At 48.4% G+C, this 22,359-nt stretch overlaps 1 protein-coding gene across 3 annotated transcripts in view; it reads left to right on the top strand.

Moving 5' to 3' along the window:
- The first annotated feature begins 248 nt into the window (after positions 1-248).
- The window catches only part of PNKP (polynucleotide kinase 3'-phosphatase), a 73,794-nt gene continuing 51,683 nt past the window's right edge, over positions 249-22,359 (top strand). For 2 of the 3 annotated variants that reach the window (XM_085888509.1, XM_085888508.1), the window contains exons 1-3: positions 296-453; positions 20,283-20,362; positions 21,717-21,774. In XM_085888509.1, the coding sequence (XP_085744635.1) occupies positions 349-453; positions 20,283-20,362; positions 21,717-21,774 (243 nt within the window). In that variant the 5' untranslated portion in view covers positions 296-348. Of the gene's footprint in view, positions 454-20,282; positions 20,363-21,716; positions 21,775-22,359 lie in introns of all 3 variants that reach the window. The other variant, XR_015060119.1, reaches the window with a different exon arrangement.

Below are 22,359 nucleotides of genomic sequence, written 5' to 3'. Positions count from 1 at the left end.
GAAGAACATGTGCATTCTAAATCAGGTGAATGTCTGAGGGATGGTAGTCTTTCTTCCCTTTTTTCCAGGGTGTACATGCAGCCCAATGATTTAATAATCGAATGTCTTTTCATGCTTTGGAGGAAATCCATGTAATGCATGTGCAAGGGAAGGGTGAAGGAAAGTTGAGAAGATGAAGAGAATTGGGAAAGTATAAAAGCAGTTGGAGAACATTTTTATTCATGATGGTTGGCAAAATTTTATTTGGCGATTCTGTTGCTGCTCGCTTTTCTCGACGATACATGATGGTATGTAGTGCAGTATTGAGAATAGCATGAACATCATACATAGCAGAGGCTTCCCTCTCATATGAATAAATATTTTCTTCCATCAGGTGGAGCAATGAGTGACACATGGGAGACGCATGGCAAGCTGATGGTATTCACAAGCCATGGCATTCGTGGAAGCAGCATGGTAGGTTTTTGCAGCGCTTGACTTTAAGTTGCCCTGTAGTGTTGCTGTCCAATTAATTATTTATTATTATTTTTGCTTTCATGTCTGGCCACTTAACACATCAGGTGTGTGCATGTGTCCTTGAACATTGTTCCACTGGAGCTGTCTTAGTATGGTGCCATAATTATAAACTCCTAGCTTCAGACAATACCTAGTGTTTTGATATTTATTTTATTTTATTTATAAGGTAAAAGCAACTCACTTGCCAAATGTGAATGTGCAGACCAATTAATGCTTGATCTGAGGTGCAGCTGTTGTGGAATGTATAATTTTCGAAATTAAAATTGGTAGGTTCCATGAGATAAAGTCTCACACCTCCCCTATGCCAGCCCAGACTGAGTACGCTGGTTTAAAGCTCACAGACCACCAATTTTATCATGGGGGAGAGAGTTAATAACAGATGGAAGCTCTCAACGTCACGTTGGTTCATCGTTCTATCTCTTCGATGTATCAAAGGCCATATTTTTTGTGCAGAGACTTTGAGTGATGCTGAGTTATCTTTCTGATTCATTATTGTATTTGAATCAAAGATTTCTTATCTGTGCATGCCTGTGTGATCATAGTTTGTGCTGAATGAAAAAAGCTAACTTTAGCATCCATGGCACAAGATTCAACTTGTATAATGTTTGTTAATGGTGGCAATCATATTAGCTATATTGCTTGACCAATCCTTGTGGTAGGTTCATGGTGAGAAGGCCTGTTGGCCCATCTGGGCTATAGCACATCATTCCTTGTGGGGAAAGCCAGTTGTGCTGAGCGCCTGGCTTGCGACAATACTCCCCTCAAATGTGCAATACTTTTCCAATTTTCATTGAGACGTCTCTTTCCTCTTATTGTGGAACTCTTGCAAATTGGCTTTTAAAACTTCAAAATAGCCGTTGATTAACTCCAGTTCTTTTTGATCCTCAACCTATATGCACTTGGAGATCCATCCATCCATCCATCCATTGGGACCATACTCTGTGCAGAGCGTTGGTGCTGCCAAAGCAGTCTCCTAGGTGATTGGGCACAATCCTGGACGGGTCGCCACTCAGACACAGGATACCAGAAAGTTGGTACTCATTTTGCAGTGGAACAAAACAAAAAATCTGAAAAAAATTACTCTATCTTTGCTTATTCCACACAGAAATCCTAAAATGGCCCTGACAATATTTTTGGCACTTTTTAGAAGTTGTTAGAAATAATGAGATTTCAAGCAGGTGATTCTCCTTTACTTTGGAATTGAACTCACCACTGGTGAGTTGCAGGTGCCTGCAATATAAAAATCATTCATTCAACCAGTTTGAATAGAAAAAAAGGAGTCATTCTGCTGATTTGTGTTCCTGTGTGTACCACAATGAGCATGGAGAAAATCAAGAAAACCAGAGAAATGTTTGAGGAGGTCAGACACAAGATTGTAGCCAAGCATGGACAATCTCAAGGCTACAAGTCCATCTCCAGAGGCCTTGATGTTCCTGTGTCCACCGTACACAATGTTATCAGGAAGTTAAAGGTTCACAGCACTGTAACCAACCTCCCTGGACGTGGCCACAAGGGAAAACTTTATTGAAGATTGCAGCGAAGGATTGTTCGAATGGTGGAGAAAGTACCTCAATCAACCACCAAACAGATTCAAGCTGACCTTCAGACACAAGGTATGACAGTGTCAACTCACACGATATGTCACCAATTCAATGAAAGGTGGTTCTATTGTAGGAGACCCAGGAGGACCCCACTGCTGAGAGAGAGACATAAGAAAGCCTGACTGGAGTTTGCCAAAACACACCTGAACAAGCCAAAATCCTTCTGGGAGAATTTTCTGTGGACAGATGAGACCAAATTAGAGCTTTTTGGTAAAGCACATCATCTCTATGTTTACAGAAAACAAAATGAAGCCTTCAATGAAAAGAACATCTTCTCCACAGTCAAACATGGAGGAGGTTCAGTGATGTTTTGGGGTTGCTGTGCTGTCTCTGGCACTGGTGCCTTGAATTTGTGCATGGCATCATGAAATCAGGAGATTACCAAGGCATTTTGGAGCACAATTTTAAACCCAGTGTTAGAAAGCTGGATCTCAGTCGAAGGTCATGGGTCTTGTTGCAGGACAATGACCCCAAACACACTTCAAAAAGCACCCAGGAATGGTTCAAGACAAAACGCTTGTCTGTTCTGAAGTGGCCTGCAATGAGTCCTCATCTAAATCCCATTGAACACCTGTGGGGAGATCTGAAAACAGCAGTTGGGAGAAGGCACCCTTCAAATCTGGGAGACCTGGAGCTATTTGCACAAGAAGAGTGGGTCAAACTACCAGTAGATAGGTGTAGGAAGCTCATTCATGGCTATAGGAAGAGCTTGACTACAGTTATTTTGTGCAAAGCTTGTGCAACCAAATATAAAGTAGAGGATGCCAATAATTTTGTCAATACCATTTCTTTTTATTTCTGATTTAAAAGGACATATTGTTACGAATTTGGAAGCCTTGTGCACACAGACAGACAGCGGTCCTTATAGAACAGTTATATCAGTGAGTGTTTTGAGTTAGGGTCCCGTCCCTTGTTTAATGGGTAATTAAATGTTCATGCGCTGCGGAGCTATTTTGATAGTCGGTGTTTTCTTTTACATTTTTACACCCCTTATAACAACAACACGCCTTCACCTCGCTTCCTCCCACCATCCTTGACCCGCACCATTGCCTGCGTGCATGTCAGCACCTACGTGGGCAGAGCCCACGCAGGACCATGTTGCTCTGCTTGTTTGAGGGGCGGTCCTTCACAAGAAGGCGGGGCTGAAACACGAGGTCCACCCAATGAAAGCGGGCCACGCATGAGCGGACCGTGCCCGAGAGCGACGAAGAAAAGGAGAGCAAATAATTGTGGCAGATCTGCTCGAGCACGTGGAGAAACAATCTGCGCTCTGTCTTCTCGAGCGTGTTTTCTGGCTCTCTGCGCTCGTCCCGTCGCTGGCGTGGTCTGGCTCTCTGCGCTCGTCCCGTCGCTGGCATGGTCTGGCTCTCTGCGCTCGTCCCGTCGCTGGCATGGTCTGGCTCTCTGCGCTCGTCCCGTCGCTGGCATGGTCTGGCTCTCTGCGCTCGTCCCGTCACTGGCATGGGCCGGTGTCTGCTCTCATCTCGTCCTGTCGCTGGAGTCTGGTTCTCAGTCAGCTCGAGCACGTGGTCTGCTTAAGTGCTGAACGCATCGCTCGATGCTTCTGGTCTCGTGTTGTCGCTGGCGCTGACCTGGGCGCATCTCGACGCGGCTGGTCACGTCCTGGTTCGCTCGTCTCGTCGAAGACCGCACGAGGTGGGAAGGTCCCTTTCATTTATTTTGGGTGTGCGTCTGTCTGTGGGCCCTGTCTGTAAGTAGGAATTGTTTAAGTGCTTGTGCTGTACATGATCTCATTTCTTCATTAGTCATGATAACTCTGCCCTTACATGCATCCCTCCTTCCCCACCTACTGTTAATAAATACCCCTATTGTTGAATGTTTCAGCTCGTCCTCGTCCTTTCCTTTGTTGGTTTAGCAAGGTGCGTGTTGGAGAATTAAAAAGGCCGTTGCTGCTGTATATGTACCTTGGACCGACGGATCTCGGTTACCATCCGCTCGGGTTACACACGGTTCAAGCACGGAAAATGCTCGTCCCGTTCAAGCTCCGTCGAGGGTCTGAATACTCGGTATTTTGAAGTTTGGAAAATAACCCTGTCCCACGTGATTGATTTATTGACGATTCACGGTCCTGTAAGGGACCCGTACCTTTCGGAAAATCCGAAAGGTACGATCTAGATTCCGGGTGTTCGGTGGAGTCAACGCTACTACTCCACCTCGTGGTCGTGCTCGTCGCCGATACCCGGCCCACAACAAATTGGTAGTCAGGAGTGCGATTTGGCCCCTCGGCCTCCGTAGAGAAATTCACGGGATTCGGATCAGGGGGTGTAGGGAGCAACCCCCCCCCCCGGCTCCTCCAAATTACGAGCTTTTTAAATTTAATTTCCAACACGCGACATGGCAAGCCAAGATGGGCTGAAGCAGGTGGGTACTGAGGTAGATGTAGTGGTAGACGAACCCATGGTCCAGGACACCACCTCATGCAGGAACTTTCCCCACGATCGGACCCAGAAGTCGTAATGGGAGTGGCGGGGGTGGCGGTACATGGCCGCCCTCAACAGCAAATTCCCCCCCCCCCCGGCTCCTGGCGGATCCGACCCCGAACGAAGCGAATCAGCTCCGTCAGGGACATTTAACTTGGACCAGTTGGGGGAAATACTAATGCTGATGAGGAAAGATGAGCAACGAATGGATGCCAAAATGGACGCAAATGCGCGCAAAATGGATGAGATGAGGGGCGATATGCAAACGCAGCGAGGGGAAATGCAGAGCATGGGGTTGAGTCTCCAGGCGGGGAAAGAGGCAATGAGGACGGGCATAAAAGGCATAATGGCGGCACCACATGGCGGAGCAACCGAGCCAACACGGAGTGTACAATGTGTCTGGCCCGCGATGGAGACGGGTAAGGTCGAGGGGACGAGCGACATCACGATAATTGATGTGGAGACGTGTAAACTCGGACACGAGGGGGTGACGGAGAAATTAAAAGAGGTGACGGAGACGCAGGATTTAGAAATAATGATGGAGACGCAGAAATCAAAAGAGGGGGGCGAATTGTATGAAACTAAACGCGAAATAGACGAGCACACACACATAGAGTTAGTGAGGGACAATGTGGTTGAGCTGGGGAAATGTTTAGTGACCCGGTGTGAGCAGCAAGATAGCCTCCTTAAGGAACAGAGGAAGAAAATACGCTCTCTCGAGGCAGATCGCGACGAGGTGAGTCCGGTCGGGCCAAACAAGGTTGAGCGGATGAGTGCTGTGAACGGGTACACGCGGAGCTTGGGGTGTATGGAAACCCCGGGATTGCTTGTGTTAACACGATTCCCCAGTGTGATTGTCCCGGAGTGTGTGCTGAAATGTGTGCCAGAAGGTGAGTATAGTGCGAGTGTCATGGCGTGCATGCGTGAGTGCGTGCATGAAAATTGACGTCGGACCGACCAGATGGGAGACGGGTATAGGGAGCCGAATGGGATGCTAGTAAGTATTTTGGTAACTGCGCCGGTCTGGCGAGACGTCGCGCATGAGGCCGCTTCGGCATTTTACGAACGGCCTTCGTGTGCACGTCTTCGTGGAGGGATTCCGGTGCGGGAACGTGCCGCGTTTCGAAAGAGACCGTCGCACGGACGGTTAAAAGGTCGGTGAGTGTTGGGTGAAATTGGAACACGCGGGTTCCCACGTGGGCGCGTGTGCGAAGCTCCACGTGCTGCATGCCGCGTGTTCTGTTCGCGGAACGCACAGAGCAGGTTCCCGGGACGATGCGCCCGTGCTAACCTGCTTGGGAAACTGTGCAGGTTGGGTGCGCGAGTGACGTCATCGGCCCGGACCTTGCGGCACGAGCTCCGGGCGAACAGCGCACGTTGTTCCATGTGGGAAATCCCACGAAAGCGAGCGCTTGTTGTAATTGGCAGGGCGACGGAAAAGGCTTCGATTATATTATCGGCCATCGGAAGGGACGTTATTATCGCACATAGGGACGAGCGAGTGAGCCGTCGACCGCCACCATGGTGGTGAAAAAAAAAGCCTCGCTCCAAGTACACAGTCCGGTGTTTGGGCATAGGAGCATTAGTTAGTAGGATGGGTTTAGCTTGGTTAGACCGGCCTCATGCGGGCATGAGCTGTCCTCCATGGGGCCCGTGGACTAGTTAGAGGGAATTTAGTTTAGATTTAGAATGGAAAATGGAATTTTGGGAGACATGGACCGACATGGATTGTGTAGTGGGGACGTAGCTTAGCTACGTAGAATTGAATGGAACGTGCACTAGTTCAAGGGATGACGAGGGAGCACGAGATAGTTGGGAGAATGGCAGTGTTGAGTGATGTGAGTAAATTGAGAGAGAAAAAGAAATACAATGAGTGAGTATGGGTCAGCAGGCCTGAGTGAGTGAATGGAGTGAATGTGGAATGTATGGTGTGAATGAATGAGTGGGGGGAGGAGTGAGTCCCACTCAAGTGACCAGTATAATGTTAGTTTTTTTTTGTTCTTGTATACCTTGTCCAGGCTCGTATGAGAGCTAACACACAATGCACAGCAAGGGGGCATGAGACAAGAGGGGTGGGAGTGGGAGGGACAAAACGGTGGGGAACAGACACATTTGGAGATCTGTGGAAGGGAGAGGGATGGGACGGGGAACATGAGGAAGAGAAGATGGACATTACAGGGACTTTCAGGAAGGAAAGCAGGGGAATTTGAAGGAAGTGGGCTTGGGTGCATTATCGGGAGTAGAAAAGATCGAGGATTTGGATAGGGGATGATAAGAGGTGGTGGTGAACAGCTGTTTTTAAAGCCTGGAGGGAAGAATGGTAAAGAATAGAGTGAGGGAGTTTATTCCAAAGGCGGGAAAAAAGAGGAATGAAAGAGTGAAGGTGAGCAGTGATTCGTGATTTTGGTGGTTTTACCAGAAGGGGGTTATTGGTGGACCTTGAGCGCCCTGTGGAAATGTGTTGGGGACAAATCACAGAGAGAGCAGGGGGGGCAAGGCTGGAGAGGAGACGGTAGAAGACAGAAAGACCACCGACCAACCTGCAGTGATTGAGTGAGAGGCCCAAAGACTTAGCTTCATTGCGGGAGATGCCGATGATCCTAAATGCCCTGGTTTCGACAGCGTGAAGCCGAGAAAGGTGGGAGGCAGGAGCACCAGCCCAGAGGGGAGAGTAGTACTCCATCAGGCTACGGACAAAAGCTTTGTAAGTGGTCAGGAGCTCAAGAGGGCCGAGGAAGGACTTTGCACGACGGAGGATTCCCAGTCGGCGACTGGCTTTGGAGGCGAGGTTGGAAATGTGACTTTCCCAGGAAAGGTCATGGTAGATATTGAGACCCAGAAGCTTAAAAGAAAAGACTTCTTCCAGAGGATTGTTGAGAAAGTGGATGGGGGGTTTTCTAAACGGTCCTTTCGAAGAGACATCGTGAGAGTGTGAGATTTGTCTGGATTGAAAGACATGTTCCACGTGTTGGACCAGTTTGTGATTTTATCCAGATCTGCAGTGAGCGAAGAAGCTGCTGCTTGCCGGTCTGAGGGATGACAGATGGTACGGCAGAGGGTGGAGTCATCAGCAAAGAGATATAGAGGATTTTTCAGAGTCAGAGAGTAGTTAGTGGGTTAGTCAAATTTACCAAAAGGAGGTTGTTTTGTTGTTGGTGTTGAGAGAAGGCACGAAACCCATTTGGAGGGGTGCAGGAGTCCATGGACCAGCTGGGAGCGTGGCTGTTGAAAGGTGGGCATCGAGTAGAGGGCACCCCGGCACCGGACAGTCGGCCAGAGTAGTCCAAGGGACCGGGGTAGTGTAGTGGCCACGGGCGACCCGTCGGAAATGGGACCCGAAGCGCCAAAATGCCACGTGGGCATCGGAGGGGGCAATGCCAGGAAGGGCAACCCCCCCACGTTCATAGCGAGCAGGTAGGCTCGGAGACAGCCTCAGGGCCCGGGCGTGCTCTAGTTAGAGTCCGGCAGGAGGGAAATCCCTGCCAAGTGAGCCACACTGCCCAGCCACGAAATTGTGCAAGGGCACAAGTGAAAATTTGAGGGCTCGGCCCAAATGTATAATGGACACCAACACGGGTGATGGGAATCCTGGTTTTTAGAACCCATGGTTTAAATGACAGGCATTTTGGAAAAGCCCCGGGGTAGTTGAAAGTTAATAAATGCTAGGATAGTTAGGAAATGTACCCCTTCGCACCATCCATCCCTTTACTCTCTGTAGGCCGCTGGACCCACCTTGGGAAAGATTGCTGAGATATGTAGGAGGCCATTCTGAGGCTTCGTTGGGCCTCGAGACAGGACGCTAGCCTCTTCCCTATTCCCCTCCGAAACGGATTTTAGAGGTTGGGAGTAGGCTTGGTTGACAGGATAGGTTAGCCGGACAAAGACAGAAAGGGGGTTCGGGAGACAAAATTATAAATAAATAAGTGGTCTAAATTTGTTTGTTGTTGCAAACTAAGGGAGTAGGCATGGACAGAGACAGGCAAAGGCGATAGGTTGGGGGAGACAGTAGGGTCGGCCCAAGCCCGTTTTCGGAGCGGCCAGCACCACCGCACTCCCTCCACACAACCTCACGGACCAGACCAGAGGCTGGCCAGCGTCACATGCCAGCCTGTTTGTGCTACAGTTGCTGGTCCGCACCTGCCTTACCATGCCTTTGTTGCCTGCCTTTGCCATAACCCCATGCCTGCTACCCTATTTGCATTGCCACTGTGTCACCATCACCATGTGTGCCAGGATCATCCAGTGTTTTGCAAGGACTGCCCTGCAGGCAGCCACATCAATGGGACTGCATTGTGCAGCCCCTGCATTTTTGCGTTCTTGCATCCATCCCTGTCCGTCCATTCACATGAGCCTGCGACTGCATTGAGCAGCCTGGCCACCTCTTCTTGCACAAAGGCCACTTCAAATGGCCTGTGGGACGGCGCATGGCCTGCCGTGTTAGGGTGAGTTGTCTCCAGCAGCTGGGGGTATGAAAGGAATAAAAAGAAGAAGGTTCGCGGAGACACTCAAGGGGAACCTTTAGAGCAGGCCCTGAGGACGACTGACCTTCAGCTGCTGTGCACTCACCCACACAAAAATGACTGAGATTATTGTGCCTTCTTTCCCACAGATGACAGGTCCTGGGCCATGGTTAGTGTAAATATTAGTTAAGGTAAAAATTGGAAGTAAGTTTAACCTGTGTGTCTGCAGTAGCGCCGGCAATGTAATTAAGTTGTCCGTGTGAGTCTGTTAGTTACGCAGCGCATTAGGATATTTACTTTTGGGACATGTATGGAAAAAATGTCGCACTCAGGGATCCGTAGGTAAATCGTACTCGGGGAGAACTGACACATGCTGGTCACACGACAATTTGACGACTCGGGACGAGTCTGTAAAAAAGGGGAGGGGGTCGTGTTACGAATTTGGAAGCCTTGTGCACACAGACAGACAGAGGTCCTCATAGAACAGTTATATCGGTAAGTGAGTGTTTCTAGTTAGGGTCCCATCCCTTGTTTAATGCGTAATTAAATGTTCATGTGCTGCAGAGTTATTTTGATTGTCAGGGTTTTCTTTTACATTTTTACACCCCTTATAACAACAACAACAACAACAACAACAACAACACGCCTTCACCTCGCTTCCTCCCACCATCCTGGACCGGCACCATTGCCCACGTGCACGTTAGCACGGACGTGGGCCGAGCCCACGCAGGACCATGTTGCTCTGCTTGTTTGAGGGGTGGTCCTTCGCAAGAAGGTGGGGCCTTAACAAGCGGTCCGCCCAATCAGAGCGGGCCACGCATGAGTGGACCGTGCCCGAGATCGACAAAGAAAAGGAGAGCAAATAATTGCGGCGGATCTGCTCGAGTGCGTGGAGAAACAATCTCCGCTCCGTCTTCTCGAGCGCGTGCTCTGGTTCCCGGCTCGTCCCGTCGCTGGCGTGGTCTGGCTCTCTGCCCTCGTCCCGTCGCTGACGTGGTCTGGCTCTCTGCGCTCGTCCCGTCGCTGGCGTGTTCTGGCTCTCTGCGCTCGTCCCGTCGCTGGCGTGGGCCGGCGTCTGCTCTCATCTCATCTCGTCCTGTCTCTGTCGTCTGTTTCTCCGTCAGCTCGAGTGCGTGGTCTGCTTGAGCGCAGAACGCATCGCTCGGTGCTTCTGGTCTTGTGTCGTCGCTGGTGCTGGCCTGGCGCATCTCGATGCGGCTGGTCTCGTCCTGGTTCGCTCATCTCGTCGAAGACCGCACGAGGCAGGAAGGTCCCTTTAGTTTATTTTAGGTGTGCGTCTGTCTGTGGACCCTGTCTGTATGTAGGAATTGTTTAAGTGCTTGTGCTGTACATGATCTCATTTCTTTATGAGTCGTGATAACTCTGCCCTTACGTGCTTCCCTCCTTCCCCACCTACTGTTAATAAATACCCCTATTGTTGAATGTTTCAGGTCATCCTCGTCCTTTCCTTTATTGGTTTAGCCAGGTGCGTGTTGGAGAATTAAAAAGGCCGTTGCTGCTGTTGATGTACGTTGGACCGACGGATCTCGGTAACCATCCGCTCAGATTACGCACGGTTCGAGCATAGAAAATGCTCGTCCCGTTAGAGCTCCGTCGAGGGTGTGAATACTCGGTAGCTCGCCACATGGGCCTCTAGGTATTTTGAAGTTTGGCAAATAACCCCGTCCCACGTGGTTGATTTCTTGACGATTCACGGTCCTGTAAGGGACCCGTACCTTTCGGAGTTTTCTGAAAGGTACAATCTAGATTCCGGTTGTTCGGTAGAGTCGATCCCACTGCTCCACCTTGCGGTCATGCTCGTCGCCGATACCTGGCCCACAACAATATTGTTACGAATCTACACCCGTCCAGCTTGCGAATGACCGCTTTTCACTAATAATAGCCGCTCGCCCACCGAACGGACAATTCAGTCGTGACTTTCTGGAACAACGCCAGAAACCAGTCACGGGTCACGGTACGAGGGACCGTACCTTGGCGAAGGCCTGCTTGGACACGAACTGCTTAAGTGGTCCGTTCTGTTCAGGGATAACCGAGCGGATATTATCGCCAGACCTCACCGGACCCAATTCTATTTATCGGTTATTTTAAAACCAACTAATATTCCGCAATACAAGATGGCACTTCAATAGGGGAAAGGGGACATGACGAATGGGTTAACATTCACACAAGCACATTTATTTTACACAGCACGTATACAGGCATGCACGTATGCAATCAATAAAAGCGAAAACAAAAGGTGCTACGACCGTCTATTAGCAATTATGTACAGTCATTTATACGGTTTTACTTGAAGGACACGGCGCTACAACATGCATTCGAAAGAAAAACCCCAGGAAAAAGACCACCCCCATAGACAAGGGAGTCAGACTGGGCCCATGGGCCTTTATAACGTGGGGCCTTGGTGACCGAAAAGCCCCCACAAGACCGTTGCAGGTTACCTGCACCCACGCGGTGCCTTGACGGGGCGAGTCACGACGTTCCGTCCCCACGGCAGCTAGCATAGCCGCGGTTGCGCTCGGGGCTTCTGCGTGGCAGGCGAGCTCTCCCTGGCTCTCCCCACACGAACGCGCAGGTTCGCGCGACACAGCAGGGCTGCGCTTCCCGCCCGTGTCTCTTTCGCGACGCCCGGACCTCTGCCGACTGGCTGCTCCCAGCTCCTGACTCGGACACGAGCCCCGATCTTCATGCAGCTCCGGCAGAAGCAGCCCAGGTCCTTCCATGGCGTCCAGCGGCCGCGACAACTCCAGCAACCACCAAGAGAGAGAACGAACGCCCGAGAGAGAGAACGAATGCTCCCTGCGTCCTTTTTATTACTCACTCCCCGCCCCTCCGCTCTCGCCCCGCCCTCCTTCCAGAACCTGTGTGAACCTTCTCAGAGGAGGCGTTTTCCCACCAAATCGGGGACGCTCCCTTGCCGCTGTACTTGTCTTCTTCCACAGCAGGGTGGAATTCACCGTGGAGACGCCATTCGTCCGGGGAAGGGGGGGGGGGAACGGGGGCCGCCTGCTTTCCCTCGACGAAGACCAGGCCTCTGGAAACCGTGTGCCGAGGTGGAAACCCGGTGGTGTGGTTAAGGTGGTTGTGGGAAGCGGTTGGTCGTTGGTCCAAAATAACAATAGCAAAGAATAATGGCTACCTGAAGATTCACAGCCCGGGTGACACGAATAATCCCATTAAACAACGGTGGGGAAATCTAACTGAACACAGACTTATCGATCTAACTGAACGAAGGACCTTTATGGTGTTCTGCGAATTTCCACAGCCATAACACTACCCCTTCCCCTTTTTACAGACTCGTCCTGAGTCGTCGAATTTTCATGTGCCATAATGTGTAAGTTTCCCCGAATACGTTTTATCTTCGGATCCCTGAGTGCGATATTTAGTGTATTCGTGTCCCAAAAATAGATAACCTACGGGCTGAGTAACTAACTAAACAAACCCACTCATACAGACGACTTAAATAAATTGCTGGCGCGACGACAAACATGCAGGCGGCGCAACTCATTTACAATCTTACCCTTAACTTAAACCTTAACCATATACATTTACACTAAACCATGGCCCAGGATCGATGGGCTCTGTGGGGAAAAGAAACACAGGGAGCCAAGCTACCCACATGCAGTCTCTAGTTTGCAGGTGACAGCGAATGTGGCCGGCTGCTCACACGCAGTCCGAGACCTCCCCCTTGAAATGAGCGCAGTGAACACAAGCGGTGCACGGGCTGCCAGTGCAGTCCGGTGTGCGGCTGCCTACAGAGCAGTCCCTGCAAAACGCGCGATGAGCTGACTCATGCAACAAAACACTGCACGGGCTGCCAGTGCAGTCCCGTGATGTGGCTGCCTACAGGGCAGTCCCTGCAGAACGCGCGATGATTCTGGCGCAAGCAAACACAAGCAATGATCGGATGGACAGATGGATGGATGGATGGATGGATGAAACACACGGTGCACGGGCTGCCAATGCAGTCCCGTGATGCGGCTGCCTACAGGGCAGTCCCTGCAGCACGCACGATGATCCTGGCGCACATGGTAATGAATAGGGGCAAATGCAAAACAGAAGGGCTAGCAGGCATGGGGTCAATGCAGAGGCAGGCAGACAAGGCATGGCAAGGCAAGACAAGGCCGTTGTAGCAAACCGGGCCGGTGGTGAAGCTGACCGGCACAGGCCTTGTAGGCAACAGCCGGCAGATGAATGACCGGCACAGGCCTTGCAGTAAAACAGCTGGCAGATGATCCGACCGGCACAGGCCTTGCAGTAAAACAGCCGGCAGATGATCCGACCGGCACAGGCCTTGCAGTAAAAACAGGCCGGCAGATGAAGCTGGCCGGCACAGGCCTTGTCGCGGTTTGTGGAGGGAGTGCGGTGGTGCTGGCCACTCGGAAGGCGGGCTCGGACCTACACTGACTGACTCCCTCCCAACCTATCGCCTTTGTCTGTCTCTGTCCATACCCACTCCCTTAATTTGTCAAAAATCCAATTTAGCCCCAACTTATTTTTTTGTTTTATTTTTATTTTTATTTCCCTTCTATAATTTCGTCTCCCTAAACCCCTTTATTGTCTCTGTCCGGCTAACCTATCCTGTCACCTAGCCTACTCCCAACCCCAATGTTCCCTTCCTGGAGGGGAATAAGGGAGAGCTAGTGTCCTGTTTGGAGGCCCATTGAAGCCTCAGAATGGCCTCCTCAGATCTCAGCTATCGATTAACCCAAAGTGGGTCCAGCGGCCCACAACGAGCGAAGGGATGGATGGTGCAGAGGGGTACACTTCCTATCTACCCTAACCATTATTAACTTTAAACTACCCCGGGGCTTTCCAAAAGCGCCTCTCGCTTAAACTGCTGGTTCTACAAACCAAGATTCCCGTCGCCTGTGTTAGGGTCCTCACAATATCGGGCCTCGCCCTCGAATTTTCCTCCTGTGCCCTCACACGGTCTCTTGGCTGGGACGCGTGGCTCCCTTGGCAAGAGCTACCCTCTGCCGATTCTCCAACGATGGCACCCCCGGGCACTACAACTGTCTCCGAGCCTACCAGCTCCCTAAACACTGGGTAGTGCCCTCCCCGGCTACTCCCCTGAAATGCTCACGTGGCAGGCTGGCGCCCCGGGCCCCTTCCCTGGGTGCCCGCGCCCAATACACTGCCCACGCGGCCAATGGCGCCCCGGGCCCACCCATGCCCCCTACACTATCCCGTCCCCCCCATGGACCCTTGGCCTACCGCGGCCGACTAGCCCAGTGCCCGGGGTACCCAGTAAGCGATACTCACCGTTCGTAGCCACGCTCCCAGCCCGTCAACAGGGCTCCTGCACCCCTCCAAATGGGTTTTGAGCCTACATTCCCACCAACAACAAAACGACCTCCATTTTTCAATTTAACTAACCCCCTAACTCACTCTACACTGACCCCAGGGTCCCTTGGGCGGGAGTCACTCCTCCCCCCAATCACTCATCGCACCATGCATTCCCCATTCGCTCCACTCACACAGACCCGCTGGCCGCACTCACTCACCAAGCATATGCTTCCACTTCACTCACCAACAACTCTTCAACACACACACCACTGAACTCTGCCATCCTTCTAACTACCTCCCCTAACTAACTCGTGCTCCCACGTCATCCCTTAAACTAGTAGCACATTCCATTTAACACTGCGTAGCTAAGCTCCATCCCCTCTAGACACTCAAAGTCTGCTCATGTCTTCAAATATTATTTCCCATCCTAAATCTGACCTAAAATTCCTCTAACTTATCCATTCCACGGGCTTCCTGAGGACTTATGCCTGCCCCATGGTGCCGGTCTAGCTATTACTAACCCTTCCCCCTAAGTTGCGGTATCCTGTGCCCGGGCCAGGGGTCGTCTTCCACCCCGTGCCCGGGAATCCTGTTCACCCGAAGCGAGGCTTGCTTTTTTTTGTTTTGTTTTTAAATGCGTGCACCAGCGCGGCAACTCGCAACCTGCGCTTTCTCCCCGTGACGTCATGGCAGCTGTTTGTGCACCTCGTCCCTCCTCGGACGGTACCATCCGGCAGGGATTTCCCTCCTGCCAGATTCCAACCGTGCAGCCATGACGTCACACTGCGCATTAAAAACAAGCCTCGCGTTTCGAGGGGTTCCCCACGCGAGCATCGCTCGATGCTTCTGGTCTTGTGGATCGGTCTTTGCCTCTGAGACACGGTCTCTGCTCGTCGGAGCTTCACACGCGCTCGCTTGGAGAACCCATCCGATCCAAATCCATTTCCAGCCTACCTTCTGTCCGTCCGCGGGATCGGCTAATCCACCGCGTGCGTTTACGGACTGGGTTTCACTCCCACAGGCGCGCACGTGGCGGCCTTGTGCGTAGCACAGCACGGACCCCGCGCGCGCTGCCGTGCAAACCCGGCACGGTGCTCAAAACAGCTACGGCCGCTACTCAGCCTTTGTCCACCGTCAGGCACCGTCGTCGTCGCACTCTCGCGCACAAACTCCCCCGTGCCACGAGGCTCACACACCTCGACATGACACTCTTACTCGGACATGCGGTTGCATGTTCCCGCATGCCGACCGCCATCTCCCTCACATACAGCGACCTCACACACACGGTCTCTCTCACACACGGCCGTTCACTCACGCATGCCCTTTCACTCGCACACGTGGTTCCACTCGCACACACCTTTTCACTCACACTTGCTATCTCACTCGCACACGCTGTCTCCCTCACACATGGTTCCTCATCCACACACGGTGTGCTGGAAGGCACGTACTTCGGCTCACTCGCAACCTCGCACACCATTTTACTCACACATGCGGTCCCTTTCACACAACCCCTTTCACCCACGCTATGCGCACTCTTCAGCACACATTTCGCCACACTCGTGAACACACATACCGGGACAATCACGCTGGGGATTAGCACCACCACAAGGGCTTCCGGGGCCTCCATAACCCCCAAGCTCTGCGTGTACTCGTCCACAGCACTCGCCCCTTCTAACTCGCAAAGCTCGACCAGACCCACCTGGTCGAGATCCGCTTCAGGGGAGCATAGCATCTCCCCCCATTCCTGAAGGAGGCTATCCGGCTGCTCGCACCGGGTGACTACACATTCCGCGAGCTCACCCTCATGGTCCCTCGCTAATTCAATGTGTGTGTGTGTGTGTGTGTGTGTGTGTGTGTGTGTGTGTGTGTGTGTGTGTGTGTGTGTGTGTGTGTGTGTGTGTGTGTGTGTGTGTGTGTGTGTGTGTGTGTGTTCGTCTTTCACCCCGTCTTTATCGTGTAGTCTCTCCTCTATTTTTTCTATCTCCCGCGTCTCCATACATTTTATTTCTGTTATCTCTTCATGTCTATTAGTTTCTTCCTGGATCTTCGTCTGTTTCCTCCTTCATTCTATTTAATTCAGTCTCGACTCGGTCTGTTTCCCGTGTATCGGGCAATACTTCTATTTCCTTCTTTGTCTTTGTTATTTCCCTCGTCTCCATTTTCAGGGTTTGCCCTAATCGTTGTTTCATCCGACGAGTGATGTCAATCAAGTCCCGCACCACTAACGTTCCTCCCTGTGGTGATGTCACACATCCCCTATCATTGTGCTGTTCTACTTCCTGGCTCCATTTGAGTCGTTCTTCCTCTCTGAGCCCCGTTAGCTGTTCGTTATCTTTCCGGAATTTTTCCATCTCTGTGGACTCAAATTTTGCTCTTTCCTTGAATTGATTAATTTCAAACTCGTATTGTTTTTGTTTTCTACCCCACCGTCTCTCATGTTTTTCATTCTCCAATCTCTTCGTTTCCTTCAATTGGTTGATCTCCTTTTCCTGTTTCGTTCGTTGTTCTTTCATTATCTCTGTGCACTTCAACCTTGCTTTCTTTTTCAGTTGTTCTTGTCTTTCTTTTTTAATTTCTTTCACCCCCTGTCTCTCATTCTCCAATCTCATAGTTTCCTTCAATTGGTTAATCTCTTTTTTCCTGTTTCGTTTGTTGTTCTTTCACTATCTCTGCGTACTTCAACCTTGCGTTCTTTTTCAGTTGTTCTTGTCTTTCTTTTTTATTTCTACTCCACCGTCTCTCTTGTTTTTCATTCTCCAATCTCATCGTTTCCTTCAATTGGCTGATTTCCTCTTCCTGTCTCATTCCTTGTTCTTTCAGTACTCTTTCTTGCATCTCATTCTTTAGTCTTGCTTTGGCTTCTAATTGTTCGATCTGCACAGTGTGGTTCCTTAACGTTTCATTCTCCGTTCTCGTTCTTTCCTCTCTCAACATCCTCAGTTCGTTTTGTAATTCTCTCTCTCTGCTTTGGTGTTTCTGTAACTCAGAAATTTTTTCTTCCAATTCCTTTCTCATCTCCGCACACTCCAACCTTGCTTTAGCTTCTAACTGTTTGATCTGCACAGTGTGGTTCCTTAACGTTTCATTCTCCGTTCTCGTTCTTTCCTCTCTTAACATCCTCAGCTCGTTTTGTAATCCTGTCTCTTCGTTTTGGTGTTTCAGTAACTCAAAGCTTTTTTTTCTAATTCCGCCCTCATCTCTACACCTCTTTCACATTCTTCCTTCCTCATTTCATCCATTCTCTTGCTCATCTCCTTTAGTTGGTGAATTTCCAATTCGTGTTCTTTTTGTTTTTTTATTCCACCGTCTCTCTTGTTCTTCCCTCTCCAATCTCGTTGTTTCCTTCAATTTGTTGTTCTCTCCTTCCTGCTTCATTCGTTCTTCTTTCATTACTCTTTCTTGCATCTCATTCTTTAATCTGGTATTGGCGTCGAGGTGTTCGACCTGCACAGTGTAGTTCCTTAACGTTTCATTCTCCTTTCTTGTTCTTTCCTCTCTCAACATCCTCAGTTCGTTTTGTTATCCCGTTTCTTTGTCTTGATGTTTCAGTAACTCAGAAGCTTTTTTTTCTAATTCCGTCCTCATCTCCACACCTCTTTCAAATGCTTCCTTCCTTAATTCGTCCATTCCTTTACTGTATTCCCTGCTAATTTCTAGCCATTCCTTTCCTCTTTTTATCGTCTGTTCCAGTCCTTCTCTTTTCCGATTGCCTTCTTCTACCTCCTCCTTCAGTTGTTCCGATTCCACATCGTGTTCCCGTTTTTCCCTTTCCAGCTTTGTTTTCCATTCCTCTTCCAAGTTCTCTCTATCCCGGGAATTATTAATTTGCTCTTCCTCTATTCTTTCGTTCAGTTTGCTCTTCTCCTGTTCCAACTTATGGGTACTCTCCTCTACTTTCCTCATTTCTCCCTGTAGTTCTTTGAACTGTCTTGACTTTTCCAACAATTCTTCCTTCCTTTGCTCCAGGTATTTCTCACCTCTTTCTATCCCCTGTTCCAGGCTCTCCCTTATCTGATTGCCTGATCTTACCTCTTCCTTCAGTAGTTCCAATTCCCGATCGTGTTCACATTTCCCTTTTTCCAGCTTTTTTTTCCATTCTTCCTCCAAGTTCTTCCTATCCCGGGAGATACTAATTTGCTCCTCCTCTTTTCTTTTATTCAGTTCGCTCGCCTTTTGTAACAAAAACCCATGCAACTAATCTACTTGAGTCGTTTCCTTATGTAGTTCCTCGACTGTGCTGGCTAATTCCTCATTCAGCTCCCTAATTCGTTCCTGTGCATCGCCCAATTCAGTTTGCAATGTACTGCCGTCTTGCCCTGCCTCGCCTACCATGCCCCCGTGGTTTGAACCGGTGGGCGGGAGCGCTTCCCCCGCCGTGCAGTGCGGCTCATTGTGCTATTAATAGCGGCCCGCTCACGCCTCGTGCCGCGCTGAGGTGCGGCCGCGCCGCCATCTTGCGACTCCGAGTTTGTTTGCCGGAAAAGTTCCTGCACAGGGCGCTCCCACTGACTACTATTCATGTTGCGGTTATAATAATAAATCGGGGAACCAGATACATTGGATCGCCGTGTTTCCCAACCTTCTGGTATGGGTGCAAACTGTATCGCGAAGGCGTCCTCGACCATGGATTCTAACATTTCTACATCTATATTTAATCCACCCCGCCCCTGTTCACCTTGAAATGCCATTTGCTTGTCGGAACAATTTAAAAGCTCGTCTTTTGGTGGGAATCGAGGGTCGCTCTACAAACCCCTGATCCGATTCCCGTTAATTTAGTTGGAGGTGGGATGGATTTGAATCCCACACTCCTGAACACCAGTGTTACGATCTAACTGAACTAAGGACCTTTATGGTGTTCTGCGAATTTCCACAGCCGTAACAATATTAAGTTCTGAATCAAAAACAAAGGTTCTGTAATATTAACAGTGAAATAAAGAATTGTGGAGACCAAATACTTTTGTCAATTTCAACTTATTTTTAGAGAAAATTGTGAGTTATTTGAAAAAAGTGCAAGGGTGCCAATATTTTGACACAACTGTTTTACTAATAAAAATACGAGTTCCCTTGAAAGGAACTTTGACGCAGGATGAGGCCATCAGGCCCATCATCAGGACGCAGGATGAGATCCATGGTTGTTTGTCCATGCTCTATCCTTTTAAATGCTGAGCGTTAAGCAAGGAAGCAGCACGCACCATTTAAAGTCTTTGTTTTGATTTGGCCTGGTCTGGTTTGAACCACTGACCTCCCAGACTCAGAGCGGATGCTCTAACCATTACACCACCGAGGCTGGTCAAACATTCATTGGTTTATGTGAAGCATTCGTTTTGATGAAACAATACCTTGTTTAATGCATGACCCATGTGGACATTCCCGTTTTCATAAGGGGGTCCGTCGTGAAGACAAAAGTCAATGCTCGTCTTTTTTTTCTTCTGCCAGGTGTATAGATCGGAAAAGCCACATACCTAGAGCACAAAGACACAACCATTCAAATTTAGCACTGATCACACATCAGTGGAGCCAAACTGCCAGTGGAGGGGTGTAGGAAGCTCATTCATGGCTATAGGAAGAGCTTGACTGCAGTTATTTTGTCCAAAGCTTGTGCAACCAAATATTAAGTCGAGGATGCCAATAATTTTGTCAATACCATTTCTTTTTTTTTCTGATTTAAAATTATATATTAAATTCTGAATCAAAAACAAAGGTTCTGTAATTTTAACAGTGAAATAAAGAATTGTGGAGCCCAAATACTTTTGTCAATTTCAACATATTTTTGAGAAAATTGTAAATTATTTGAAAAAACTGCAAGGGTGCCAATATCTTTTGGCCATGACTATATACTCACAGCGATAAGAAATGTTGATCTTGCATTTGCACTTAATTAAGCAATTTGTGATTATGTTACTTATCTGTATGTGATTTGTAATTGATGGAACAGTGTGCGTGTGCGTGCGTGCGTGCAGATTGCAGGTTTTGACATTGATGGAACAATTGTCACAACAAAATCTGGGAAGGTGTTTCCTGTCAGCGCTGATGACTGGAGGTCTGTTCACACATGCACACACATTTTTTGCAAGTGCATCATAATAATGGTGATGATGGTGGGTTTTGGCATTGATGAAACAATTGCTGATTAATTAACTTTTCTGCCAGGAATAATTTTATTTGATGGTTTATTGTGACCAAAATCTACTTTCTGGAACTTTACTTGATGTTTGCTTATTTTCTTCTGTGTTGTTGTTTTTGTTGTAGGTGTTGGTGTTGGTGATGTTGGTTTTGTGTAGATAATATAATCTCTTCCATGTATTAGTTTTACTTTGCACTTGTATTTCTTTGTCTGTTGTTTCGAAAAAAAATTTTTATTCAAGTGATGTGCATGTTGCTGAGTCATGGGTTTGTGTTTGTGTATTGTCTTTGATTTAAAAAAAAAATTGCATTCACAGTTATTAAGAAAGAATATTTGAAAATTATTGTAGACATGGAGTTATGAAAAATGTCAGCTTTGTAAAGATGATTTGATATATACTAGGTAAAGTGATCTTTATTTACCATTCAAATTTGGCTTCTTTCTGATTTCATATCATTTTGTCAGTGGTTTCTCCAAGTCTGTAAGTACTGGTATTGCGAGTGACTCGACAAGTATGTTATTTCCATAATTTCGGCCGAATACGTCTCTTCTTATTTCCCCAATTCACTTGACGTGCCCACGCGATATCCTTCTTAACAGTTTTAATTTGTGCCAAAAAGCACAGTCTACATCTTCATCGTTATTAATGACCATGATGAAGAGTTGCTATGCTCCAGAATGTACCACGAGTTTAAAGACCGATTTGGGGATCTCCTTTTACAGATTTTCTCGAGAAATGGGTCAAAATGTAATGAGCAGACCAGCTAGTGTAAAAAGGAAAAGATGGCATCCTTTTGGACATGACATGACAAGACATGATTTGCTGTCATATTTTGTATTTGGTGAATCCTTTCAAACTTTGTTATCATTTGTAACACAGTGCTATCAATAACTTGGTAGTTAAATAGATAATATATTTTGACATATCTGATAATATTTTGCCAATGCTATTCTACACTATTTAGAACCGGAACTCGCTCCCACCTTTAATGCCCATAATGAGAGTGTTATTTTACAACATCATTCTCTTCATGACACTCTACTTATATTCCACACTATCACTGTTTTTACTCACTACTTCTCAAACCCACTTTTGCTGTGGTGTGATTTCACCAGGAAATAAAGTTCTCGTGCCTCACCATACCATAGGAGACAGTTGTTGTTACCATTGTGTTTTTAATCTTTACTTTAAAAAAATGTAATACATCACCATGTGTACAAATGTACCTTTAATGCATGACCTCATTAAGCGGAGGCTCTACCCTTGCAGGATCCTTTACCCAGAGATTCCACACAAGTTAATGCAGCTCCTGACTGATGGATACAAGGTAACACTTATGGACGTATGACACGGCTTTGTAAGTTAATTGAAACTGTAATTATAATCAACTGGAAAATTAACATTGGTTTCCTGTATGAAAACTAAGAACTTTAAATTATATTGAATTCTGAGATATTGCAAAGATGCATTGGTATAAGGGGCATTCAAATAGTTCTTAGAACAGGATACAATTATCTAAGCCCAGAAAGTAAACTGCAGAAATCTATTTTGGAACATCTTTTTTCAATAGATTTCTCTTTAATTTCAGTGCACTGGCTCCATTCATCCTTCAAACCTTCTGTGCCAGTAATATGTAAATTTTCAGAATGCTCATTCAGTCACATTTTGATTAGTTCAGTCATTACCTCGTTGGCGAATCGGCAACCTTCAAATGTCGAAACGGATTATAATCACTGGGGGCCAGGTCTAGTCTGTACAAGGTGTGGGGGGAGGGCGTAGGGAGTGAATGAGTGATCCACCTGCTTAAAGCCAGAGTAATGAATGGGAGTCTGCACAACGCTGGCATAGTGCACAGGCATATGGTCATGTAAGAAGAACAGGCATATTGGTAAAATCAGCTCAGCATTTGTTC

The sequence above is a fragment of the Eptatretus burgeri genome, chromosome 7 (genome assembly GCF_056783735.1).
Source record: "Eptatretus burgeri isolate ZD-2024b chromosome 7, Ebu_testis_v1, whole genome shotgun sequence".
Taxonomy (NCBI): domain Eukaryota; kingdom Metazoa; phylum Chordata; class Myxini; order Myxiniformes; family Myxinidae; genus Eptatretus; species Eptatretus burgeri.
This window is presented reverse-complemented; position numbering and strand designations above follow the sequence as displayed.